This window comes from Cucurbita pepo, chromosome LG11, assembly GCF_002806865.2.
Source record: "Cucurbita pepo subsp. pepo cultivar mu-cu-16 chromosome LG11, ASM280686v2, whole genome shotgun sequence".
Classification (NCBI taxonomy): Eukaryota; Viridiplantae; Streptophyta; class Magnoliopsida; order Cucurbitales; family Cucurbitaceae; genus Cucurbita; species Cucurbita pepo.
In genome coordinates, this window is record NC_036648.1 from 143,291 (window position 1) to 169,220 (window position 25,930).

Below are 25,930 nucleotides of genomic sequence, written 5' to 3' on the forward strand. Positions count from 1 at the left end.
TTTTTCGTAAGCCTGGGATTTCAATAATTGAGCCTACGTTGAATTTACGGTAGTTGTATTTTTTGTTAAAGCAAAAGAGTTGTTGAATTCAAACTTTCCACGAGGAAGCACAAAACAATTTGGATGCCACCCCTTATTCCGTTCAGACGCGTGGATATGGAATTGTAGGGGCCACAGAATTGCACTCAGATTAAGCTGGTTCATACAGTTATCGCCAAAATGTCTGCAACATTCTTCCTCACCTGAACACTAAATTACTATTACAGTTACTATTACCTGGGATGAAATGAACTGTGGGTCACGGTGGCCGCTGAGGAAGAAGCTTCCGTCATGTTGAAGTAGGATGGGTCCTCACTGGTATCGTTCAGCTCCATCGTCCTCTCGTCCATGAAGGGTGGGTTGGTCGGCGCCGGAAGCTTCTCTTCCTTCTTCATCAGCATCTGCAGTACCTTCGACATTGTGGGTCGCAGAGATGCGCTCTCCTGTGTGCAAAGAAGCCCGATCTGCACCACTCTCAATATCTCCTCTTTCATGCTTCCATCTCCTTCAACCATAAGGTTTGGGTCGTATATCCTTTCCATTGTTCCCGCTTGAAAGTGCTTCCATGCCTGTTTTATGTTTTTGTTACTTCCACTCTCTGTGTTTCCAACAAACTCCCAATTACAAAAGGAAACTACAGAACAGGGTTCCTTACAATTAGTACTATGCTTTCCAAGTAGTCCGAGGCTTTGCTCCTGCTGTTCTGTCTCCCGGTCACCGTCTCCAGCAACACCACACCAAAACTGTACACATCTGCCTTCTCCGTTAGCTGCCCATGAGCTAAGTACTCTGGCGCCAAATATCCCCTGTGGATTCACAACCCACTTAATGATCTACTTTCACAAAAAGAAAACAATACAAACATTCTCAAGACAAAAAAGGAAAAATACACACAAGGTTCCAGCAATGGCAGTGCTGATGTGGCTCACATCTTCTTCAAAGGATCTAGCTAATCCAAAATCAGCAATTTTAGCTCGAAGCCTTGAGTCCAGCAGTATGTTACTGGCCTTGATGTCTCTGTGAATGATCTTGTTTTTTGAGTTCTCATGCAGGTAAGCCAACCCTTCAACCGTTCCCACAATAATCTCAAACCTCTTCTCCCAATTCAGCGATTTACCTCTTTCTCCATCTGCATATAGTTTCCATAGCTAATCAGAAGAAATGTTGATACAAGTGATTCCATTGAAATGATGGTGTCAAGATTTACCAAAAATGAAGCGGTCCAGACTCCTGTTGGCAAGGAATTCATACACCAACAGGCTTTCAGGTCCAGAGCAACTACACCCAAGCAACCTCACTAAATTTTTGTGCTCCACACTGCTAATTATGTTGACTTCATTGTAAAAATCTGCTGCTCTATGTTTGTTATTGAAGAACAGCCTCTTCACAGCTATCTCTCTTCCATCCGACAGAACTCCCTATAGATAAAGACCTCAGTGTTTGAGCTATACATACTAGTTGGATGCTTGAGGCAAACAAAACAAGACTTGCCTTATAAACGGTGCCAAATCCTCCTTGTCCAAGCTTGTTAGCCTCCGCAAAGGACCCTGTTGCCTTTTCAAGGGTAGAGTACTTGAAATTCAAGCTGCTATTGTTTAGTGTTTTTGCCATCTTGTTTACATCGTTTGAACCTTTCAATCCATACATAAATGCTCATCAGGTGATCTCAATTAATAAGTAATCAATCTGTTCTGTTTTTCAAGTTCTTGGGACTTGAACTAACAATGAATTGAAAGGCAGTGTTTTAAGTTTACCTCTTCGTTTGTTGTTTACATATCTGTTATTCCAGATGTAGATGCCAATCAACACTCCAACGACTAAAACAGCAACAGAGCTCACCAGCGAGACTACAATTGCTACAATGGTGCCTGCAGAGTGGGTGAATGGGATTTCCACATTAAGTTCGAACCAGGTACAAGTGGTGTAGTTGAAAACTTGAAATGAAATATAGCGTATAACATCAATTTTAGGCCATACCTCTTGACCTTGTTGCTTGAGCTTCTGCATTTAAGAAGTCAACATTAGAGTATCTCATGAAACAACCTGTGTTGAGGGCTCTTGCTTCAGATCGAGGCAAGCACTTCAAGATAGAAGCAGAGGCGTTTTGCAAACAGGAAGTGCAGGAGCTGCGATTCAGATTCCTCCAGCACTGAGCCAACAAGTAAACCGAGGCATTGGGGGTTCCAGGGAGAGCCACTTGAATTCTCGCATACCCTCCATTGTTGGGTGCAGTTTCGACTGCACGGGCCACAGCCTGCCTGGTCGACTGTCCATAAACGGAGTTGGTGATGGAATTGTTACCGCACACAGCCCTGTCAAGAGGCCCTGAAAATTCCTCATAAAAGCTGTAATTCTCAGCCCTCATGAAGCAGCCGTCCAGGAAAATCCGGCCGCCGTTGAAAGGGAAGCATTGAGGAAGGACAGTACGGGCTTCCGCGTAACACAACACACAATCCATCAGCGACAAATCTCCGTAACATTGAGCGAGTCCGTAGTTGGCGTCCGGCCCTTTACCCACACGTGCCACTCCAAAACCACCAGTTCGCATTTGGTCACTGATTGCTTGCATTGTGCCCACGAAATTGGGCACAAAAGCCGTTGTATTATGCTCTAACACAGTTGAACAAAGTATCTTCGCGGTTTGGGATCTGGGGTCTGCCACTGTCGATGTTTCAAGTAACAGAAGAGCGCTGATGATAATCAACAACCCACATCCGGGAACAAGTGGCGATCCAGTCTTCATGGTCACCTTCCTTTCCTGTCTCTGCTTCCGATTGTAAGGCCAATCAAGTATGTATGTGGAGCAATAAGAGATAAGAGGCACGTGAATTCGAAAAGAACGGAGCGATCATTAGTGGATAGATGCAGGCAGAGAGTAGCAGAAGCAAAGCAGCATTAAGATGAATCCACCTCCGTTGGGGTCGAACGCAGCTTGAGCTGGGATTAATGACTGGAATATGGCTAAAAGCTAAGCAGAATCAAAGTCGGAAAGATCAAATTTTTGGATTGGATATTAGGTGGGGAGCTTCAATTTTAAAGTTTTGAGAGAGAGAGAGAGAGGGAGAGAGAGACACGGGGTTGAATAGAAAGTCAAAGGGATAGCCTTGAATAAGATGGCATGTGCTGGCTTGGTTGGGCGGTGGAGCACTGAGCCGCAACTTCAAATGGACATATTTTTCAATTCTGACGATGCCCAAATATATGTAAACACTCAAAAAGGACAGTAAAAAGAAAACAGGAAAAATGTTTGTTTGATTCAGTGCTTATCCGTTCAAAAACTTGGAAGTTGACTCTCAACGCCACCACGTTGGACTAAAAGCCAAAACTGACCTCTCACTTCTTTTTTTTTATCTTTATTTAAAGTATTATAGATGTTTGAAAAAATGGATGAGTCGTTGTTTTGTGTGATGAATAAGAAAGAGACGACTTTAAATTGAAGGGAAAGGAATAATTAATGTGGTGAGTTGACATAAATTATTCAACATCAAATCCTCTCAAATATACAAACCTCTGTATTTTGGTATCAGAATGATGCCATGGTTGAAAAGAAAAGCAGGCGATTGGTGGGAGGAGAAGGATGAATGGTCAACCCCAACCCAACTACTCCATTAAAACAGTGGAATCCTTTGTTTTGTGTTTTTTTCCCCCCATAAAAATAGGAACAATATCTATGTCATCTCGCTCATGCCTGGGGAGTGAGTGAGTGACAAAATATGAAGATGTTTAGATCCACATGGAGAGGCGGATTAGTTGGTCAAACCAATGGTCGAGAGAGAGAGAGATAAATGCGTACGATGAGCGGTTGTGATATGGAAAAGAACGCAACGCATGGGATGCCCTGCCATCGCTACAATGAAGGCCAACCAACCCAACACCCCTCCACTATATAATGCTAACAATCCTTCTCTGTACTCAACAGGCTCGAAACGAAACCAAATATTTCGAGTTCAAGGAATAGCCTCCTGTGTCCTTGAATCCAGGCGCAGCGAGACACCCTTCGGATTGCAGGGGTTCGAATACACATAATGGCTTCCACAACTTCATGCTCTTCGTTGCTTGTGGCCATTATGGCGTGTATGTGCTTCACTGCCCACGCATTTTTCAATCTCAAAATTGGAATGGACATCTGCCAGAAGGCGGACTACCCGGTCTTGTGTCGCTCTGTGGCTAGGGGCCGGGAGGACCCATCGGTGGTCCTCGAGGCCACGATCAGGCTATTGATGGTGCAGACGTACAAGGCGATGGGACAGGCCCGGCGCGACAAGACATCGGCCATGGAAGTTTGCCTGGAGGTTTACGACGACGCATTCAGCAGCCTGCAGACCTCCATTTCAAACATGAAAAGCCACGACAAGGGTAGCCTCGGCATTAACCTCTCAGCGGCATTGACCGATTACGTGACATGCGACGATGCGGTGGAGGAGAGTGGGTTAAGTTCACCGGTTACCCGAAGAAACGTGAGGATGCGCAAAATGACGAGCAACTGCTTGTATTTGTCTAGTTTGATTCGGTGGCACTGAAATCCGGACTCCCTTTGTGTAGTGGTTTGGTTTGGGTTGGGTTGAGCCTGTTCCTTGATGTTTCATTCTTGGTTGGTTTGAATTTATGAAATGGAAGAAGAAGGCAAGAGCATTCAGAAGGAATCCCCTTCTGCCTTTTTCTCTTCTAATATCTCATCATCTTTTCTTCTTTCTAATGTCCTATCATTTTCTATCCTATTCTGCAAACCCCCACGCAACACATAGCCTACGCACCAATGTGAATGTGTATTGTTGTTGGAGCACTGATGGGCCTTTCCGAAAGCCCACTCCAGTTACACCCAAAACTTATTCAACTATTATGGTTCGCAAATAAATAAATAAATAAATATATATATATATACACATGTAGCATTCGCCAAAAATTGGGTTACTAATAAATAGAAAGTGGGGAAGGCGAGCGAAGAGAGCACAGCCACGCCCGCTTTAGACAAAATCATTGTTCAAACAACATCCTTCTTCCACTTCCACGCTTCCTTTTCTTTCTCATCCTTCCAATGCACTTTTTACCGTTTATTTTACTTCAATTTCTATTGCAAACACACACAAAGCCTTCACAAAGCCTTCAGCTTTCGCAGTAAGTAGTATGCATTGTGTGTGGGTGTCCCAACAATTCCATTTTACATGATTTGACACCATCTCTATCTCAGTACTGACGGAGAAGAACCCACCGCCCCTCCAAACAATTCATATTCGTATATTCTCATATATTCATATATTCATATATTCATATATTCATATTGTTGCCCCCTTTAATCTCAAAAGCTAAAGTTTCTTCCGGTCCTTGTATTGGAGACTGGGAACACTCTCTCTCTCTCCCTCTCTTTAAGGGGAAAAAGGAGAACCCATCATCATTTCCATCACTACCCAACTACTTATAACACTCAGCCCCACACTCACATTTCCTATACCCAAATTCTAACCCTCTTTTTCTTCTTCCCCTTCCTTTCAAACCTCCTACAATGCTCCAAATCTCCTTGCTTTGATTTCTACCTCTCTCGTCGATCAACGCTTGGACGCCGCCTGAGCATGGCCTCCTCCGCCTGCTTCAACATCTCCCAACCCATTCCCGTTTTTGCCTTGCTTCTTTTGCTTCTTCTTACTTCCACAATAACTCCGCTGCACTCCTCGCCAACCCAAACCCACGCCACAAATCAGACCTTCCATCCCCAACAGGAATTAAACAAGCTCAAGATGATAAGGGCTCGCTTGGACAACATCAACAAGCCTGCCCTCCACACAATTCAGGTTACTACTCAATTCCAATTGTATCTACTCTGTTTCTGCACTTCCTCTGTTTCCACAATAAACAAGACCGGGTTTTTCTTAATGCAGAGTCCTGATGGGGACCTCATAGATTGCGTTTTATCTCACCTGCAACCCGCATTTGATCATCCCAAGTTGAAAGGGCAGATACCATTGGTAATCAAATCGCAGTTTACGTTGGTTGCACCCGAATTCAAGGGGAATCTAAGTCTAAGCTCTTGTCTGGATTTGCAGGATCCGCCAGAGAGACCAGAAGGGCATAAGCCGCCTAGGACGGTGACAGAGAGCTTCCAATTATGGAGCATGAATGGAGAAAATTGCCCAGAGGGAACCGTCCCAATAAGAAGAACAACTGAGGAAGACATGTTAAGAGCTACCTCTTTTCAGATGTTTGGAAGGAAAGTAAGAAGATGGGTTAGGAGAGAAACAAGCAGCGACGGGCATGAGGTACGATTTCCAACAAAAGTAACAGAATACATGCGGATTGCTTTAGCTTGAAGGTGACCATTCACTCTCTCATGCCTTTTTTTTTTTTTTTCCTTTTACAACCAGCACGCTGTGGGATACGTGACCGGCGATCACTACTTCGGGGCGAAAGCAAGCATCAATGTGTGGGCACCACGAGTCGCCGATCAGTATGAATTCAGCTTATCGCAAATGTGGGTCATCTCCGGCTCCTTCGGCGACGATCTCAACACCATTGAAGCTGGTTGGCAGGTATGTCTTTCCCTATGTTACAAAAACCTCGTCTTTTATCCTTGTCNAAAAAAAAAAAAAAAAAAAAAAAAAAAAAAAAAAAAAAAAAAAAAAAAAAAAAAAAAAAAAAAAAAAAAAAAAAAAAAAAAAAAAAAAAAAAAAAAGCAAAAGATGTAGGCCGACAAAGAATTTGACTAAAGTGAATTTCAAAAGAGACCATTTTATTTGCTTTTTCCATTTAAAGGATGGATGCCAATGCTTTTGAAATTTGGATCCACAGGTTAGTCCAGAACTGTATGGAGACAATTACCCAAGATTTTTTACTTACTGGACCGTGAGTAACCCATCAACAAAACGCTCTCTGCTTTCTTCCATCCCTTACCTGCGTAACAAAATATGGGCTGATATTGAGATGAATTTTATGACAGTCGGATGCATACCAAGCAACCGGGTGTTACAATTTGCTATGCTCGGGGTTTGTCCAGACAAACAACAAAATTGCAATTGGGGCTGCAATTTCTCCAACGTCTTCGTTTGACGGCGGTCAATTCGACATCAGCTTGTTGGTCTGGAAGGTGCAGCATTTGAATCCGCTTCTATCTCAACTTTTTCTTCGGACTTCTTAATAAATAAATAAATAAATAAATAAATAAATGGGTGTAGGATCCGAAGCATGGAAATTGGTGGCTGGAATTCGGGTCGGGAGTTTTGGTGGGGTACTGGCCGTCCTTCCTCTTCACCCATTTACAGGACCATGCAACAATGGTGCAATTCGGGGGAGAGGTGGTGAATTCAAGTCCGTCGGGATTCCACACCACTACAGAGATGGGGAGTGGGCATTTCGCCGGCGAGGGATTCGGAAAAGCCTCCTACTTTCGGAACCTGCAGGTGGTGGATTGGGACAACAGCTTGGTTCCATTATCCAACTTGGTGGTTTTGGCGGACCATCCCAACTGCTACGACATTCAAGGTGGGATCAACACCGTTTGGGGAAACTACTTTTACTACGGTGGACCGGGTCGAAACGGCCGATGCCCTTGACACTACACAGGGCCAAAAGGGTAAATATACTTTTATTTTTTTCTATTTTCTCTCTAAATTATTCAAATTTATTCGTGGGGGGTGATATACCGATTACCGATAAAGGGGTGTTGAATGTTTTTGGAAAATAGTCCTCTAATTTGGCGCCATTTTTTNTTTCTTTTTTTTCTAGGCTTTTATATTCATTCATTTCTTTTACAAAATTTAGTAATTGGTGATGAATATTAATATCACCACCTTCCTTAGGACTTTATATTTGTAAATTGCGGGCAAAGAAATAGCGATATTGATGGATTATAATTAAAAAAATATATGGCATGCAATTCAACTAAGTATATCAATCATACTTTATAATAATAGCCTCCACATCTTGTACTCAAAAGAAGAATCATAATAATAATAGTAATAATGTGTATAAAAAAAATAGAATAATGTATTGAAGTAGAAAATGATGAATGCTTGGTGTACAATCAATTGGGGATCTATCTTTGTCTCGAAGATAACATAATAGAGAAGTGCATGCCTTGTATTATTCTTCCACCACATTACAGGACATATCATAATTAAACTTCATGTGAAAAAAAAAAATGAAAAAGAAAGGGTGTGCAATTGAATGCATGATCCTATGGAATAGGTCACACAAATTAATCTATGAATTTTAATATGTAATATATAGTTTTAATGCATGCATATATTAAAAAGCTTCAAGAGAAATATTAGTTTCTTTGCAAGTGGGGTGCACTCCACACCTAAACATAATTGGTTGCCCATATTATTAATTATCACAAATAATTGAAACTAATTCAAGTAAAATATGTACTGATTTTTGTAGAATTAAATGTTATGGGCCAACCGATCCATATGGGCCGATTTGTAGGCACGTTGACAGCTGGCCCTTCTTGTTTACCAATACTGCTGCATTTATATATATATATATTTTTTTTTGACACAAATACCCTTCCCTTTTAATATATTTTATTGACAGGNAAAACACACATAAAATCACGTTTTTTTTTTAAATAAATTTTCAAATGATTAAATTAAAAGCTTATAATAAAAATGTGAAGGTAAAGCTTAATGAATTTAATATTTAATTGATTAAAAATCGCAAGAAATAAAATAGAGGGATGAAAATAAGTATATGCGGACGCCGCGGAACGATTGGAAGACAATTAAGTTAAAAGAAAATATAAAAAATGACGAAAATAATTGAAAATAATTATGGTGAGGAGTTCCAGAACATTCATGTGTGAAGATCTTATACGCATCTAATTTTTGGGCATCCACTACACACGTGGCTTCTGTACTTCACATTTCCCTATCATAAAATTGCAATTTATTTACATTATCATACCTGATTATTCTAGAAGTGGGACCCAGTCTCCCATTCATTTCATTTTTAAACTACCAACCATTCATGCTTCCTTTTTCATTTATTTTATTTCTTTTACAATAATCGTTTTCTGAATTACATGTTCTTTTTTTTTAATTGCNAAAAAAAAAAAAAAAAAAAAAAAAAAAAAAAAGGAAGGGAACAATGAAAAACATGGAGTGGATAGAAGGGATAAGAATACAGTTGGGAAGATTGGTCGGCTGAGAAAGCTTCCAGGTAGGATCCAGCACGGCACACTCTTATTGAAACCCACAAATATATTTATATTGTTTCTTAGGTGGACAATTTTGAGAGGGGTCAGGAAATAATCCCACTCGGAAATACGAGCTCCATTTTAACATTGCCTAAAAATTTGAGCTTTGAGCTTTTTGGGGTCTGCTGTTGGACCAAACGGACAGCTGATTGGTTAATAATCCGCATGTGAAATGGATAAAAGAAGAGTGAGAATATTGTGGGGGAAACCATTTTTCTATTTTTTTTTTTCTTTTATATATATATATATATATATTATATATAAGGCGCCTATTCCCTCCTCCCCTCCCCCATGGTTGTTTAGGTTCTCAGTGATATATAGGAGAAGAGTTGAAGCCTCCCGGTTGCAGCAGAAGAGCCTTCCTTCGGCCCCTCGCCTGTTGTTTCTAGGGTTGAAGAAGGCTCTCCTGTTTTCTTTTCTTTCGCTGAATTCGCCAGTATGATTCGTCTCTGGATTGATGCCTTGCATTTCACCGAGTTATTTCTTAGCTCTTTTGTTCATTTGGTGTATGGGTTTTACATTTTTAGCTCAGCCGTCGCTGGGGATCTTTCTCAAACCTTCAACCGACGCTTTCTGTCTCCTTCCCCCAAAGTTGAGAACAAACAGGATTTTTCCACCACAACCATACCCAATCCCCACACCCTCCCTCCTATTGTATTAGTCCATGGAATTTTTGGTTTCGGCCAAGGAGTAAGTAACCCATCTTTCCTTTCGTTTCTTCTCCCCATGCTATTATGTCCCTCCTAACCTCTCATTATCCCTCCCCCTTCCATTTCCGCAGAGATTGGGAGGTTTGTCCTACTTTGCGGGTGCGGAGAAGAAGGACGATAGGGTGCTTGTGCCTGATCTAGGATCCTTAACCAGCGTTCATGATAGGTGAATACTTCATCAATTCAATCTTCAATTCCCTTCATGCTTTTGTGTTCTGATTCTTACGTCCGGGTTTTGATTTCTCAGGGCTCGGGAATTGTTCTATTATCTGAAAGGCGGACGAGTCGATTATGGGGAAGAACATAGCAAGGCCTATGGCCATTCCCAGTTTGGGCGGGTTTATGAACTAGGTTTCCCGTCCTTTTCAACTTCATATACTCCCAAATTCCAAATAACTGTTTGCCCTGCATAGCGGCCTTTCTTTAAACCGATCTTCTTATTGGAATTGGTATTTTGCAGGACACTATCCTGAATGGGATGAAGATCATCCTATTCACTTTGTGGGGCATTCTGCCGGAGCTCAGGTCGTCCGACTACTCCAGCAAATGCTCGCTGATAAGGTTAGGGAAATATAGAGTTTAATCTTTGTCCACAACACGTGTCTGAAAGATTGAGATGCTCACATATTCTTATTGGTTCAGGCATTCAAGGGGCATGAGAACACCACGGAAAACTGGGTAATAAGCATCACGTCCTTGTCAGGAGTATTCAATGGGACTACCAGGACCTACTTGGATGGGATGCAGTAAGTTCCTTTATTGGTTGAAACATATCTTCTAGTTGATTTCATTGAATCACAACTTTTAGAAGCTTGGGAGACAATTATTGCAAAATGCTTGTGGTTGAGTCTAACCAATTACATGCTTGAAATTGAATGATACTGGTTAGTTTTAGGTTTTAAACATCACATATTACCTACTCAATATTTGCAACATGCTTACACAGTCAAGTCTAACCATGTTAGTCCCTTTCTTCTCAACTTGTTCCAGGCCAGAAGATGGGAGATCAATGAAGCCTGTATGCCTGCTACAGCTGTGCCGCCTGGGCGTCATAATATATGATTGGATTGATATACCCTGGTTGAAAGCATATTATAACTTTGGGTTTGATCACTTCAACATGTCACGGAAGAAAATGGGTATTTGGGGACTTCTTGATTGTCTCAAGGGAAATTCTGGGCCATTTGCCTCTGGAGATTGGATCCTCCCTGATCTTACCATACAGGGCTCCATCCGTCTAAACAGCGACTTACAGACCTTTCCTGATACATACTATTTTAACTATGTAACCAAGTGCACTAGGAAGATTTTGGGGGTCACAGTTCCATCAAGCATATTCAGAATCCATCCCTTGTTCTTTATCAGAGTTCTGCAGATGAGTCAATGGCGCCATCCTTCTGATGTCGCTCCCCCTTACAAAGGCTACAGGTGTGTGAAGAAATAAGTAGCAAGAAATTCCTTCCATCTTTGGATTTGATTTATGAATAAAACAATAACATCATGCTAGCAGAACATAACAGTAATGTTTTTGCAGAGATGAAGATTGGCAGGACAATGATGGTGCACTCAACACCATTTCCATGACTCACCCACGCTTTCCAGTTGAGCATCCAAATCGTCATGTATTTGACGAGTCAGATTGTAAACCCCTCGAACCTGGTATCTGGTTAGTTGAAACAGCCTCAAATTCCTTTTCCCTGTCCGAAATCCTAATTTCCATGCTTGAAACGCAATTGTTATCATTTAGAATTTATAAGCATAATATCATGCAGCCATCCACTTCCAGTTAAAGCATAGTTGTGCCTTCAAAGCGTTCTCTTATTTTTATATTCTGGCTTTTGCATGCAATACTTGAAGGCTCGGGTGAAATCTTAATGTAAGGTTTGATTAAAATTGCAGGTATTACAAAGTAATTGAAGGGGATCACATAATGTTCATAGTGAATCGGGAGAGAGCAGGAGTTCAATTTGATCTCATATATGATGCCATTTTTGAACGTTGTAGAAAACATGTGTTCAGGAAGAACCCCCCAACCTTGCCAAACCAACCTCACCCATAGGCGCTGTTATTGTTGCTTAAAATAGCACTACTACTAGGGAATTGGAACAAAAGTTATTGCATCTACTATGCCATACAACCTTTTGTTACCTCATTCTTTTCCACCTTTCATGTAAATAAAAAAGTCTCTTCTGTTTTCTGAATTTCTTCCCTGTCCATCAATTGTAGTACTAACTGGCGTTTCTTGAGAGAGTAGGCTAAACCATTAACGATTTTGTTTTCAGTTTCATGTAATTGAAATTTAGGAAAGCTATTCAATGAAAAATTTGCTTGCCCGAATGCACTTCTGAAAACCAGGGAATGAACCAAATAAAATGATAGACAATGAGTACGTAAGAACATAATTTATCAAGCGGAGAGATGAAATGGGGTGGACCTTAATGAGTAAACTCATGAGATTGCACCACTTGGACAATGTGGAACTTGACTGACATCAGGAGATTGAGAGTGAGTTTCTGGTGTTGCGTTGAAATGGAAACAGTTGTTGGAGCGGTGTCGTTGATATTATATGCATCTGAGGCAGAGATTAGAAGAAGTTTGTTCTGAGTTTTCAGGAAAGGGAAGAGAATTGAAGAGGGTAGATGGTATTGTTGAAGGGGTGGTTCATGATTAGATAGGCACATGGCATCTTATATCGCCACTTGGTCGATCAAACTCTTCGTCGCCTTCCACACCCAATATATTGCTCCAACCTCCAACTGGGAGCATTGCATGAACACCCACTAACGACAACCGCCATTTCTGATCGCTGACCGGCCTCCGTTTGTCGGTAAGCGAAAAGAAAACACAAGGAGGAGATTAGTGTCCAAATTTTACAGCAAGGATATGTCTCAGAGTGACGAGTGGCTCGAGTAGTGGGGGAAAAAAAAGATGAATAAATAACTACTCCTGTGAAACTTTTCTTTCCTATTGAGAAGAAGAGAGAGGGAGATAGAGATACAGAGAAGAAGAAGCTGAAATTCAGTACCATACTCGAAGGAATCCGAGTCCAAGAAAAGCGACCAAAGTTGGAAGAAAGGTACCTAGAAGGGAAGCTAATGTATTTGTTGCATTGCTTTAGAAAAATTATGGCAAGAAACGGGTTTTTAAACAGAGGGGTTTTTCTGTTTTGGTTGCTCGTGAATCTCTTATGTATTATTGTTCAAATTATGAGGGTGGAGACTGAGGTTTCTAAGGAAGTTTTCTAAGGAAGTAAGGATGAAATAAAGAAAAGTGATGGAGTAATTAAGGGGGGTAAACGAAGAGGGAGAAATCTTATTGGGAGAAAATTATTTTGTGTTCTATGGTTACTGAGGAGTGCTGGAAGTTCATGAAATGTTGTTTTATCAGGTGTTATTTGAAGACCGAAAGGGAGCTGTGTGTTTTACTATCTCAAAAAATGGGTCCAAAAGCATTAGATTACGAGTCCATAAACGAGAATGTGAAAAAGGTGCAATATGCCGTCAGAGGAGAACTGTATCTTCGAGCCTCTCAGCTTCAGAAAGAAGGGAAAAAGGTTTGAATGCTTCTCATCTGTTTCATTTATTTTTCTTCAAAATTTTCTTCTCATCCATATCATCTTTGTTTTTGCTTTCACAATTTCCAGATTATCTTCACAAATGTTGGGAACCCTCACGCTCTTGGCCAAAAGCCTTTGACCTTTCCCCGTCAGGTTCACTTCAACTTCCTTCTTCTGTGGTGATTTTCACACTTACTGCTATTAATGACTTGAGTTGCTTAGCAATACCTTGTTGCATAATACCAACTCAATAATTAAAATATATATTGTTCTTCCCCAGGTAATTGCTCTTTGCCAAGCCCCATTTCTTCTAGATGATCCCAATGTAGAACAATTATTTCCTCCTGATGCAATTGCCAGGGCCAAACATTATCTTTCAATGATTGAGGGTGGTTTAGGTATGTTACTTCGTACGAAAGAACTTATTCATTCCATGAAGCCATTTCTACATAATCCCTTTTTTACAGCCTCTGATGTTCTGTTGATAATATAAGAATTCTCTTTACATATGGCCATATTATCCGAGTGTGTGTTATCAATAAATATAGATACCACGGGCTTTGTTTATTACTCCGTTCTTGCCACCAAATTAGTATGTTTCCTTAAATTTCTTGACCATTGCTTGTATTCTACTTATCGCCATTAGCCACCACCTAAAGGTACCATTGAGTTTAAAATTATTCAGTTGAGGTGTCAAAAGTGAAGAGCTCAGGCATACCAGCCTTGACAAAAAAATTCATCTCTTGGCTACTCTTTCAGGTGCCTACAGTGATTCCCGAGGAAATCCAGGAGTAAGAAAGGAGGTGGCGGAGTTCATAGAAAGGCGTGATGGCTATCCGAGGTATAACTGTGCTAGCTATAGATATAAGAAGATCTAAATTTTTCCTGACCCCGATATATTGACTTGATGGTGAGCCAATAAATTTTAACCTTTGTTCTCAAGAGAATGCTCACTGCAGCATGCTTAAATGACAGTGATCCAGAACTGATATATCTCACAGATGGAGCCAGCAAAGGGGTGATGCAGATACTGAATACTATAATCCATGGTGAAGGCGATGGGGTGATGTATCTTCTTTTATCCTTTCAGTTCTTTTTTTTTTATTGGTATGTTGCCTTACATTTCTTCGTGTTGCCAGATTCTCGTTCCAGTCCCTCAATACCCTCTTTATTCGGCAACAATTGCTCTGTATGGTGGTTCCTTGGTTCCATATTATTTAGATGAGAGCTCAAACTGGGGTCTTGATGTCAATGATCTTCGTCAGTCTGTAGCACAAGCTCGCTCTCAAGGAATCATGGTTAGTATAGCTCTTTAACGCTTTTTGATACTCGAAGAATTGTGTTTAATGTTGGGTGATGATGCCTGTATCTGAAACGGGATTGGTGAAACTTCAATGCACACTCATGTATCTGGTATTTTAGTCACAACAATTCAAAAGCTAAGACACCTTCTGGGATTCATCAGTTCCTTGTTGCTCAGATGTTGTGAGATCCCACATCGGTTGGAGAGGAGAAAGAAACATTCTTTACAAGGATGTGGAAACCTCTCCTTAATGTGTTTTAAAATCGTGAGGCTGACAGCGATATGTGAGGGCCAAAGCGGACAATATCTGCTACGGTAGGCTTGAGCTGTTACAAATGGTTTCAGAGCCAGACACCGAGCGGTGTGCCAGCGAGAACGCTGGATTTCTAAGGGGGTGGGATTTGATCAATTGGAGAGGATAACAAAACATTTCTTATAAGGGTGTAGAAACTTCTAGCTAACAGACGCCTTTTAAAAATCACGAGGCTAACAGCGATACTAACAGACCAAAGCAGACAATATCTGCCAACGGTGGGCTTGGATGGACTTAGATTGTTACATATCTATACTTTAGATACATATATCGTTATATTTCATCCCAATCCCAGTCATTACAGCATATTTGGATAATTTTGTGTGTTAGATAATTCCATGTAAATGTATTGTTTGTGTTCACGACCTAATCCCTCTTATATTCTGTCAAACGACCAGGTAAGAGCAATGGTAATCATAAACCCTGGTAACCCAACTGGTCAATGCCTTAGTGAAGCAAATTTAAGAGAAATATTGAACTTCTGTTTTCAAGAAAATCTTGCTGTACTTGGTGATGAAGTTTATCAGCAAAACATCTATCAGGATGAACGACCCTTCATTAGTTCTAAAAAGGTTTGGTGACAGTGCCACTAGAACATAGTAAACATGTTCCTCTCTACCTGTGTATTTGTATTAAGTAGCCTTATTTACCATATGGAAGGTATTGATGGATATGGGGCCTCCCATCAGCAAGGAACTTCAGCTCGTATCGTTCCACACTGTGTCAAAGGGATATTTGGGCGAGTGCGGACAACGTGGTGGATACTTTGAAATGACGAACATTCCTCCTCAGGTTTGGTACTAGGATTTGGTTCTTGAACTTTCTTTGTGGTCATGTAGTCACCAGACCAGAGTCCTCCTCCCATCTTTGCTTCTGTCACACTCACCATCCAAATTCTGTGTACATGTACTTTTAATGCTGCCTGCAGACAGTGGATGAGATCTACAAGGTTGCGTCAATATCACTCAGTCCAAATGTTCCTGCACAAGTGTTTGTAAGTTTTGTTTGTTAGTACTAGTCATTATATTTCAGAGACGGACGTGTCGAAGCCTGAATTCATGTAGCATGTTTTTACAAGAATGACTTATTTTGTACAATGTAGATGGGGCTCATGGTCAATCCACCCAAACCTGGAGACATATCCTATGAGCAATATCATCGTGAAAGGTATGCCTATATGGTATTTGAACGTTTATCTATTTCTGATGATATCAAAATAGTAGTAATAATGAAATATGAACCATGAGAATGAATGTAGCAAAGGGATCCTGGAGTCACTGAGGAGAAGGGCAAGGATAATGACAGATGGTTTTAACAGCTGCAAGAATGTAGTCTGCAACTTCACTGAAGGTAAGAACATGGGTGGTGTGTTGTTATAATAAGAAGAATAGTGATTGAACGAAAGAAATATAAAAGGGAGAAAATTGGGGGTATTGTAGGAGCCATGTATTCGTTCCCTCAAATCAAGCTGCCTCCAAAAGCAATAGAGGCAGCAAAAACAGCAGGAAAAGCAGCTGATGTCTTCTACTGTCTCAAGCTTCTGGAAGCTACTGGAATTTCGACAGTCCCCGGCTCAGGATTCGGACAGAAACAAGGGTACTCTCTCGTTTTCCCTTCCATAACAACACTAAATTAGTGGGAGTGGGTTGTTTTGAGAAGAATAGTAGAAGATGTTAACACTCCTTTTGTGTTTATGGGTTCTGCAGGGTCTTCCATTTGCGAACAACCATCTTGCCGCCGGAGGAGGAGATGCCGGCGATCATGGCTAGCTTTAAAAAGTTCAACGATGAGTTCATGGAACAATACGCTTAGTGGATCTTTCTTTTTCTTTCTTTTGGTGTGTATGGGAGAGACTAAATATAGGACCTTCATCATAAGCTGTGTTCAGTGGTCTTCGTGAACTCCAGGCCGTCTTAACCTTCTCTACCCTTAACATCAAGGAAATGCACTTTTTCAAACAATTTAAGAAGAGTTCAAAATTCAATTGGCTCAAGTAAATAATAATAAGAATAATAATATGGAATAGTTTAGTGGTTGTTATGCGGTATGTAGTCAATTCATATTTATAGAATAATAATAATAAAAAATGGTAGAAGGGGTAGATAAGTAAAATAATGAAAGGAAAATTACTTAATAATCAGTATATATCTTCTAAAGAAAAAAGGATGATTATTTTGGTTGGAAGGAATGTTGTGGGGTCGGAGATAATAAATGAAAAGGAAGAAATGGTCAAGGCACACGAGCGAGAAGCGAGAAGCAGTGATCTCCGGGGCGGGGGAGGGGGCGGAGGAAACTGGGCGTATTTATTGGGGCACTGCGCCACCAAATCCCTCTCCTTCTTCTTCTCTGTCTCTGATTATTTGTTTATGGAGTAGTGGTAGATGCCTTGTCCTCCTCAAAACTATGAAGCAAAGAACTTGGCCAGATCGCTCCGATGCCTCTCCTTTCTCTTCCTTTTCTCTCTCCAATGTCAAGGGCAAAGCTGCGGTTGAGGTCGAGGATGATGTTGATCACTTCTCTCCCCACGCCAATTCCATTTCCATTTCCATTTCCAGTAAGTTCCCCGACAGACTCCATGCCTCACCATCTACCTCTTCCTCCTCTCAAACGCCTTTCTTCCTGCCACCCTCCTCTTTTGGGGGCCAGGATTTCTCTGCCTTGCCTTACGACGTTTTGATCAAAATCGCCGCCTCTTTCAACCTCCCGAATCTGCGAGCTGCGTCGTTTGTATGCAAGCCTTGGTTCGAGGCGCTCAGGCCTTTGAGGGAGGCTATGCTATTTCTGCGATGGGGAAAGCGCTTCAAGCATGGTCGAGCTGGGGTTCGACCCAATTCTGACAAGGCTCTTAATTCCTTTCTCAAGGCTGCGGCGCGTGGGTCCACCCTTGCTATGGTTGATGCTGGACTTCTCTATTGGGAGATGGGCAACAAAGGCGAGGCTATTGCCTTGTACCAAAAGGCTGCTGACCTAGGCGATCCTGCTGGCAAGTGCAATCTAGGAATCTCGTTTTTGCACGGTATACTCAATCTTATTCCATTTCATTCCCCCTCTTATGTATTAACTCGATTGACAAGCAGAATCTTATTAGTTAGACTTAATCACTGGATGCTCAACGATTTGAATTGCTTCAACGCATCGATCTTTTGCTATATTTTAAATCGGAAAAAATGTTTCATTAGTTGCTTGCTGCAGGCCTTCGACTACTGAACTTGCTAGTTATGTAGATTTCTCCTTGTGTTTGTTTTGACACAATTTGTGAATTATGTATTACTGCTTAAGTAGATAACTGGATGAATGGTACTGCCTCTGTAGAACAAATTAATCGTTTTCAACCTTTTCATTATTCTTTCTATGAATTGTGCAGCAAAACCACCAAATCCCACTGAAGCTGTAAGATGGCTGCGACAATCGGCCATGGCTGGCAACATTCGAGCTCAATACCAACTTGCTTTGTGTCTCCATCAGGGTCATGGCGTGGATCGAAATGTACAGGAAGCTGTATGTTATTTCCCCCTTCCTATCCCTTTTGCTTATGAGACAGATTTATGTTTCGATATAATGTTTGAATTAGTTGCCCGTTTATCCTTTTGGTGATACTCGATTAGGCCCATCTTGCTGTGTATTCTTCCGATCTATCCAACTTTTATGAACATACTTCCTATTTATAAATTATTTTGCATATTTAAGCACCTTAGTTTCACCAGATTATGAACCTATTGCTCTTATTTTTCCTCCCAATGAACCATTTGATGAAGACTAGTCATTCATTGTTGCAGAAGTTTGCAGTGAAAGTCAGATTTTTCAGTCTCTTTTCCTTTCCTTTCTCATTTTTCTCCTTTTCGTGAAAAAGGCTAGGTGGTTTTTGAAGGCCGCCGAAGGTGGATATGTGCGTGCTATGTACAATCTTTCTCTGTGCTATTCTTGCGGGGAAGGCTTGGTACACAACCATCAGCAGGCTAAAAAGTGGATGAAGCGGGCTGCTGATCGTGGCCATAGTAAAGCTCAATTTGAGCATGGACTCCATCTCTTTTCTGTACGTTTCAAATAAATATTATCTTTCCGTTTACAATGATGTTTGTTGCTTTGGCACTAGATGTGTTGACCACTCCCCCCGGAATGATTTGAGCGTTGTAGTATGAATGGAAAACTTAACTGTGAAAACAGGAAAAACGAAAAGGGGCCTGATTGTTTAGGTTGACAAATTCTCCATCAAAAGAGTGTGAAAGAAAACTTGGAATTTGAAAATTCATGTAGGTACTGATTTTTAAGTACTTGGGCAGGAAAGGGACATGATGAAAGCTGTAGTCTACTTGGAACTTGCAACCCGCTCTGGTGAAAGAGCTGCTGCTCATGTCAAGAATGTAATTCTCCAACAACTTTCGCAAAGTTCCCGAGATCGAGTCATGTCTGTTGCTGATAACTGGCGTGCATTGCCTTCTTCTCATTGATCCCCTTTTCACAATGGTTAGTGCACGTCTGGATCTTTTCTTTTACTTCTTTTTTGTTCTCTCTACGAGACATTTCCATGTATACGACAAATCAAGGAACTTTAGTACAAAAAGTAGTCTGAACGTTTTTTGTTGCAAACATTGTATCCTAAAATACTAGAAGTCAGTCACTATAAAAGTTGCCTCAATACTAATTCCACTTATTAGATGGATTCTCTGTATCTTTTTCTTCAAAGGCATTCAGAATGAATCATACTTCTTCTTTTTTCTTTTCTTACTTTCTTTAGAGGATTCTTACATGAGTGTTGTCTTTTGAAGCTCCTTCCCATTTTTCAATTAATCACGTATCACTCCCTCATTTGCAAGTTTCACTGGTTCAGGTTGTGCTGGATATGATTCGTTCATATGTATTAGTGTAATTCTGATGATCGATTTGTATTTCCATTCCTGATCCTCTGAGATTACGTGCCATATCTTTGAAATAAATCATGTTATCAAGTGATTATCATTTTATTGGGGATTTTTGGCCAGGATTTAATTCTTGTGTTTCTAAAACCGAAAAAGGCAGCTCTGTTGAGGTCTGTAGCTTGAGAATCAACATTTGATTCTAACCAACAGGCAGTACAAGATGAAGATTTAAACCCTTGTAGTGAGTGTTATGTGTATAAAAAGAGCGGAGGACATGTTTAGGTAAAGATGTTCATTGGATGGTGACTGTAAGCTTGTTCATCGTAGGAAAACATGCTTTGAAAACTAATGAAGTCTTGTGTTTTACTTAATATTCCGTTTGTTGCCCAGATTTTCGTGGTTCATATTCATACAATCCATCAACTACAGAATAGAATTTTGTTTAGAGGACGTACACATAAAAAAAAGATTACTGGAGACGACTACCAACCCAAAGGAAATGGATTTTAATTGGGTGAATAATGAACAACCAATTAAAGGCGGAACGAGAAGACAGAGGAAAAACTGCATTCCTCTCTGTAATCTTTTTAACCATTCTATTCATGTCAACAACATTGGAAGCTAACAAGGTATAAGCTTTATTTTCTACACAACTCTGTGGAACATTTTGTTTAGAGGATATACACATAATACCATGCCGCCATCATCAAAGTAAACCAAACGGTTGGATTTAGGAAAGGAGAAGTTCTAGGGCAACCCCAAGTGCCCCTTGGAATGGACTCCCATTCCTGCGTGATACAGATTGAGGTGACTAATTGCCTTCCCCACCAAGTCTTTCAATTCTGGATGCAGGGCAATCATGGTGCGATCCGCCCCCTCCAGCACTGTCAAAACCCGGGCCTGATCCACAACCTCGCTGCTGCCCGCATGAAGTGCAAGATAACACAACAGAATCAGTCCATACATCTGTGTCTTCTCGTTCTCCCCAAGTATCTTCAGTACGAGAGGCACCCCGTTCAACTCTATTACTGTCCTCGAATGCTCCATGCAAAGGAAATTCTCCGGACAAACAAACTTCCCCAGCGAAATGGCAGCCTCTGCAGCCACATTTACATGCCTACTCTCAAGCTTCACCACCAAAGGACCAATGACTCGTGTTGCTCTCGCGGGAAATGTCCTAGCCAACGATCCTATGGATCTTATGGCAGGAACTTGCAGAGTTGGGTTGTCCAAATCATTGATCACCCTCAACATCTGATCCACCACAGCCTTGGCGGCAGGAGAATTTGTCTTGAACGCTGCACGCCTCAGGTCCGCATTGGACTCTGCCGCAGCTGTTATCTCCATTATGCACATCAAACAATTCAGCTGCAACTCCCCCTCTTCCTTCTCCACCATCTTTGCCATGCAAAGCAATCCTTTTGTCTCACAAATTCTCCTGCTATTCGACACGCTCCCTTTCGCAAGCATCCACAGCGCCTCACCACAACTTATTTTCAGCTTAAGCTTTATTTCAGGTCTCTCATTTTCCCTCTCTTTCCGGCAATTTCCTCCCCGGCTGCCCCCTTCCATATAACACAAAGAATTTGACTTCCACTGCGAACTCGCATTCGGGTTGTATTCCACTGTTTTATCCACTAGTGTCTTCTTCTCTAGGTTCCTGTTGATCTGAACAATGGAATGAATGCTTTGTCTACCCACTTCATCCATAAAAGTCTCGAACGACAACAGAGTGACGAGGGGTCGTATCACCTTCTCCCGTGCAAAATCTTCTTGAGCCAGGGGGTCATGCATCGCCATTCTCGCCACCAAACCCGCCGCTTGTGTCTGCACCACCATCGGCGAGTTTGCAAGAGTCTGCACTATAATCGGGATTCCATGTTCTTGAACAATAGTTCTCACTCTATTCGGATCATTTGCAAGCGTATAAAGTGCCTTGATGGCCACAATTTGAGCCTCCGGCGAGGGTCCTTCCTTCAAAAGCTTGAGCAGAGGAGGAATTCCGCCTTCCTCAACAATAATGTTTTTGTTTCTCTCATTATCAGCGGCAAGCGAAGTGAGTTCGTTGGTCCCTTCAATACGATCGTGCAATTGACCCATCTGAATCGAGGCAATAGAGGACCAAACCCAAGCAATAATCGGGTCGTTGCTTACAATTGGGGGAAGCGAAAGCACGATACCGCCTCCATTGCATTCGAATATAGTGAGAAGCCATTTCATATCCCCAACGGAAGCAACGCTAGTGATAGTCATTACGCGGCGAAGATCAGTTGAACAGTTTTCGAAAATCAGCAACGCTAGTGATAGTCATTACGCGGCGAAGAGCACTCTGACGCTTGCATTTGCGTACTAGGGTTAGGGCACGCTCCAGATTCTTGGAAACCTCGGCAACCACCCGCCGGATGGGACGCTCGTAGAGGGTGGGAGTTGCTGTAGCGAATCGAACCGCGGTTCTGAGCATTTGGGCAAGGCGATCAACTTGCTTGCCCACTTCCGCACACTCGTTTTTGAAGGACTCGGCTTCGTCGACGGCAGAGCGAACACGCTCCGACAGCACAATCGGGTGGGACAGTTCCTCTTCAATCCGCTTGTCCCCGGAATCCATTTGAGGTAGTTAGGGTACTCTATATTTGTGGTCCGTCAACGTCAATTCTCCTGAACGCTGTAAAATTAAATACCGATTCGTTCCGAGTTAAGTGAGCGGAGTTGGGAGTGGGAGTGAAAGAGAGAAGGTGGGTTTTCCAATTTAGCTTTTGGGTATGAGACAGAATCGGGAAATATAATAAGAGAAAATGAAAAGTACAGTCTGGAATTTTGGTCTGTGTTCCATCATCGTTCGTTCCCCTTCTTCAATAATTCTTATAAATAAATATAAAAAGAAAAAAAAACATAATAGAAATCGCTAGAAGGAGGGTTTGAACCTCCGACCTTGTGGTTAACAGCCACACGCTCTAACCAACTGAGCTATTCCAGCTATTCGTGCACGATGAATATCAAATAATATATTTATTTTGTGATTACATATGAATTCTAAAAGCTTTCATGGAGTTCAACCTGGGCTTCTTTCAGTCAACCACATTTCCCCTCCCCCCCCAAGTTTTGAAGCACCCACACCACTGATCAAGAGTATCTTCTTGGGTAGTAGATATGATTGGGAATATCTGGGCGTAGAGAAAAAGAAATAGAGGAAAAGGGATAATGTTGAATAAACAAAAAGCAATGAATTGAAAGAGATGATACGTAATGTCTGAATTGAAGTTGCATGTTCCTCCAAGTTGGGTATCAAAATGAATGAAGTAAAAGCGATTCTGGATAAGAAGAAGGCTCCACCCTTTTCCTTTCCATCGCCATTGGAAAACAACGTCCCATCCATCGTCGTCTTCTTCTTCTTCTTCTTCCTCTTCTTCCTCTTTTTCGTCCCCTCCAGCCTTTAAAGTGTTGCACATGCCAACCACCCATCACATTGCCTACCTATGCACTACGCTGCCTTCAAAACCTGAGAAAAATCTGCTAAACTCAGCGCCCCCACAAAATATCAACGTTCATTAATAAATGCTATTAATTCATAGATTGGGACATTCATCCCCTTTCCCCAATCATATCCCTCCGCGTCTTACAACTACGGTCCCCCCAATTGGACACCTCCGGCCCCGCCCTCCTCACTCATTCCGATATCCACCCCTGCTAAATCAAATTAATAAATAAGTAAGGCTTATTATGTGAATACGACCCCACGTGTAGGTGGCCCCATCCCATGACCCTTCGCCCTTCTTTCTTTTTTCTTTTTTTGTAATTTAAAATATATATATATATATATATATATATATATATATATATATTGATTCATTTGGGTTATATATTAAATATGGCATGGATGAGGGAGGAAATAAAATGTGTGGGTCACAATTCATGCTGTCTCATCCTTCCTTTCTTTTACGTGGCTGCTCTCCATCCACCCTGTCTTCTCTTCTCTCACCACTTCGGTTTGAACCGGGTTTTCCTTTTTCTTTTTCTTTTTCTTTTTTTCTTTTAACCTGAGAAAATAATCGAAAGTCTATAAATACAGGGAAAGGGTGTTCCGTTCCGGTTGAACAAGAACAAGAACAAGGCATACGACGACACATGGGCAGACCTCCCCTCCACCGCACCGCACTCACTTTCAAACCTACTCCCACCATCAAGTTCCTCTGCAGCTACGGCGGCAAGATTCTCCCTCGTTATCCCGACGGCGAACTCCGTTATCACGGTGGCGAAACCCGCCTTCTTGCTTTCAACCGCTCCATTTCCTTCTCTGGTAACCGTCTTTTCTCTCTCTCTCTCTCTCTCTTCCACTTTCCGATTGATTTGGTTATGGTTTTTAACTTCGGAGTTTCTGAATCTTACACGACAGATCTTCTGTTGAAGTTCGGGGAGCTCTGCGGAACATCAATTTCTGTGAGCTTTCGTTGCCAATTGCCTAAGGAAGATCTGGATGCTCTAGTCTCCATCACCTCCGATGAAGATCTCGCCAATCTCATCGAGGAATACGATCGGGCGGCTTCCTCTTCCTCTTCCTCGTCGTTGAAGATCAGAGCATTCCTTTTCCCTCCTAAATATGCCAAGAGAATCTCGCCTCCTTCTTCAATGGCCTCCTTCTCCTCCTCCTCCTCCTTGTCCTCGATGTCGGCGGCTCACCGTTGCTTTCGTCGGATGTCGCCGCCACATGCTTCCTACTTGGAGAGATCTGCATCTGCGGTTCCTTGCAGTGTATATAATATTCAGGGAAGCTCTAGCCGCATGTTCGTCCACAATGGTCGCAGCTGGGAATAACCCTAACTCTTCCAGCAGGGAGGGAACCGGATAGCCAAACAGAAACCAAATCAATTGAATTATATATGCATATATATATTATCCACTTAAAGGAAATTAAAATTCAGAGGCTGATACAATGTAATTGTCTCTGCTGTGCTAATTTGGTTGCATTGCGATTAATGAATTTTCAGTCCAATTTCGTTACGGATCCCCAACTTAATACTGTGGTGAGTTGAGTTGAGTTGAGTTTGTTCTTCTTCCATCCTTGCCTTGTGATAAATTTGGCTTACCCAATTCCCCCGCGGTCGTTTGCCCCCTCCTACTTTTTCTTGCATGCTATCTATCTGTTTTATTTTTGCCCCCGCCTACTTTTTCTTGCATGCTATCTATCTGTTTTATTTTTGCCCCCGCCTACTTTTTCTTGCATGCTATCTATCTGTTTTATGTAACTGAGGAACAAACAAGTGTATTCCCTTGCATGCTCTTGTTTGTGTGATCAAACATGTGGAAGTTTATTCTCTGTTTTGAAATCATTTTGTGTGATTCTTTTGTCCAGGAGCTTTGGCAGGAGTGAGATTCTGTCTCACTGTTGGGCTCGGAGATTAAAGCTGCGGGCACAAATGAGTAAGTTTCCGCCACTCCAAATTCTTTCTTAATTGAATTCGCCCTCTCATCATTGAAACTGTAATTTAATTAGTTTCCTTAGTGAATTGCTGCGGCTGGAGAATCTCCTTAAAACGGCGGAGGAGGGATGCAGGTGAATTTAATAAGGAATCTCCATAAACAAAGAAGGCAAATATTCAGGAAACAATAACGGATGAGATTTGAAAGAGATGGAAGAGGTTGGGTTTGGTTCCACAAAAATGGAGATTCCTGTTGGAAAGAGACATCCAAAAGTAATTAAAACAATAAAGGGAAAGTATAAAGCAGAATCTATTTGGATTATAAATATCTTTTTCCTCTACTTTCTTCTAACATAATACATCATTCTAACCAGACACAACAAGGGGACACTTGAATTGTGGGCATGGGCCTAATTCATTGGTACACCCTAAATCCAAGTCCATTATCCCACCCCAATCCAACTAAACAATACACTCTTGGGAATTGGGATTATAATAAAATTGCAATACCAACAAAATATAGGACGTAGGCTATCCAAATTGGGTTAATTA

General features: G+C 41.5%; 8 protein-coding genes and 1 non-coding gene across 11 annotated transcripts; 6 read left to right on the forward strand and 3 right to left on the reverse strand.

The window, feature by feature from the left end:
- Positions 1-69: 69 nt before the first annotated feature.
- On the reverse strand, positions 70-3,358 carry LOC111805140 (cysteine-rich receptor-like protein kinase 2). Its single transcript, XM_023690049.1, has 7 exons — positions 2,017-3,358; positions 1,794-1,907; positions 1,531-1,670; positions 1,247-1,457; positions 934-1,168; positions 695-845; positions 70-608 (listed from the first exon to the last, which is right to left on the reverse strand). The coding sequence occupies exons 1-7, from the start codon at positions 2,780-2,782 to the stop codon at positions 273-275; spliced, it is 1,953 nt and encodes a 650-aa protein (XP_023545817.1). The 5' UTR covers positions 2,783-3,358; the 3' UTR covers positions 70-272.
- Positions 3,359-3,712: 354 nt separating this feature from the next.
- On the forward strand, positions 3,713-4,715 carry LOC111806025. Its single transcript, XM_023691352.1, has one exon. The coding sequence runs from the start codon at positions 4,065-4,067 to the stop codon at positions 4,557-4,559; it is 495 nt and encodes a 164-aa protein (XP_023547120.1). The 5' UTR covers positions 3,713-4,064; the 3' UTR covers positions 4,560-4,715.
- A 678-nt stretch (positions 4,716-5,393) lies between these two features.
- On the forward strand, positions 5,394-7,729 carry LOC111805725. The gene is made up of 7 exons (XM_023690930.1): positions 5,394-5,825; positions 5,913-5,999; positions 6,078-6,290; positions 6,396-6,560; positions 6,820-6,873; positions 6,968-7,114; positions 7,203-7,729. Exons 1-7 carry the CDS (start codon positions 5,607-5,609, stop codon positions 7,578-7,580), a joined length of 1,263 nt encoding a protein of 420 aa, XP_023546698.1. The 5' UTR covers positions 5,394-5,606; the 3' UTR covers positions 7,581-7,729.
- Positions 7,730-9,492: 1,763 nt separating this feature from the next.
- LOC111804952 (lipase-like) lies at positions 9,493-12,137 on the forward strand. Its single transcript, XM_023689793.1, has 8 exons — positions 9,493-9,916; positions 10,008-10,102; positions 10,184-10,287; positions 10,397-10,497; positions 10,579-10,682; positions 10,927-11,364; positions 11,471-11,602; positions 11,836-12,137. The coding sequence occupies exons 1-8, from the start codon at positions 9,665-9,667 to the stop codon at positions 11,993-11,995; spliced, it is 1,386 nt and encodes a 461-aa protein (XP_023545561.1). The 5' UTR covers positions 9,493-9,664; the 3' UTR covers positions 11,996-12,137.
- Positions 12,138-12,381: 244 nt separating this feature from the next.
- LOC111804951 (glutamate--glyoxylate aminotransferase 2-like) lies at positions 12,382-17,069 on the forward strand. Its single transcript, XM_023689792.1, has 14 exons — positions 12,382-13,012; positions 13,324-13,489; positions 13,580-13,645; positions 13,773-13,890; positions 14,252-14,333; positions 14,468-14,555; positions 14,632-14,790; positions 15,507-15,680; positions 15,769-15,900; positions 16,037-16,102; positions 16,211-16,275; positions 16,367-16,458; positions 16,548-16,704; positions 16,815-17,069. Exons 2-14 carry the CDS (start codon positions 13,373-13,375, stop codon positions 16,918-16,920), a joined length of 1,422 nt encoding a protein of 473 aa, XP_023545560.1. The 5' UTR covers positions 12,382-13,012; positions 13,324-13,372; the 3' UTR covers positions 16,921-17,069.
- Positions 17,070-17,276: 207 nt separating this feature from the next.
- LOC111804954 (F-box protein At1g70590) lies at positions 17,277-19,833 on the forward strand. Of its 2 annotated transcripts, XM_023689794.1 has the most exons (4): positions 17,289-18,124; positions 18,473-18,606; positions 18,959-19,141; positions 19,389-19,833. In XM_023689794.1, exons 1-4 carry the CDS (start codon positions 17,320-17,322, stop codon positions 19,554-19,556), a joined length of 1,290 nt encoding a protein of 429 aa, XP_023545562.1. In that variant the 5' UTR covers positions 17,289-17,319; the 3' UTR covers positions 19,557-19,833. The 2 variants fall into 2 exon arrangements, with proteins under 2 accessions (XP_023545563.1, XP_023545562.1); XM_023689795.1 differs by lacking the exon at positions 19,389-19,833 and having other exon boundaries at positions 17,277-18,124; positions 18,964-19,099.
- A 679-nt stretch (positions 19,834-20,512) lies between these two features.
- On the reverse strand, positions 20,513-22,817 carry LOC111804955 (ARM REPEAT PROTEIN INTERACTING WITH ABF2). Its single transcript, XM_023689796.1, has 2 exons — positions 22,241-22,817; positions 20,513-22,203 (listed from the first exon to the last, which is right to left on the reverse strand). The coding sequence occupies exons 1-2, from the start codon at positions 22,567-22,569 to the stop codon at positions 20,712-20,714; spliced, it is 1,821 nt and encodes a 606-aa protein (XP_023545564.1). The 5' UTR covers positions 22,570-22,817; the 3' UTR covers positions 20,513-20,711.
- Positions 22,818-22,864: 47 nt separating this feature from the next.
- On the reverse strand, positions 22,865-22,938 carry TRNAN-GUU. Its single transcript has one exon. It is a non-coding gene; the product is annotated as a tRNA-Asn (tRNA).
- A 52-nt stretch (positions 22,939-22,990) lies between these two features.
- LOC111804876 lies at positions 22,991-25,704 on the forward strand. Of its 2 annotated transcripts, XM_023689684.1 has the most exons (3): positions 23,791-23,947; positions 24,031-24,258; positions 24,355-25,704. In XM_023689684.1, the coding sequence occupies exons 1-3, from the start codon at positions 23,830-23,832 to the stop codon at positions 24,771-24,773; spliced, it is 765 nt and encodes a 254-aa protein (XP_023545452.1). In that variant the 5' UTR covers positions 23,791-23,829; the 3' UTR covers positions 24,774-25,704. The 2 variants fall into 2 exon arrangements, with proteins under 2 accessions (XP_023545453.1, XP_023545452.1); XM_023689685.1 differs by lacking the exon at positions 23,791-23,947 and adding an exon at positions 22,991-23,669 and having other exon boundaries at positions 24,031-25,704.
- Positions 25,705-25,930: the final 226 nt, after the last annotated feature.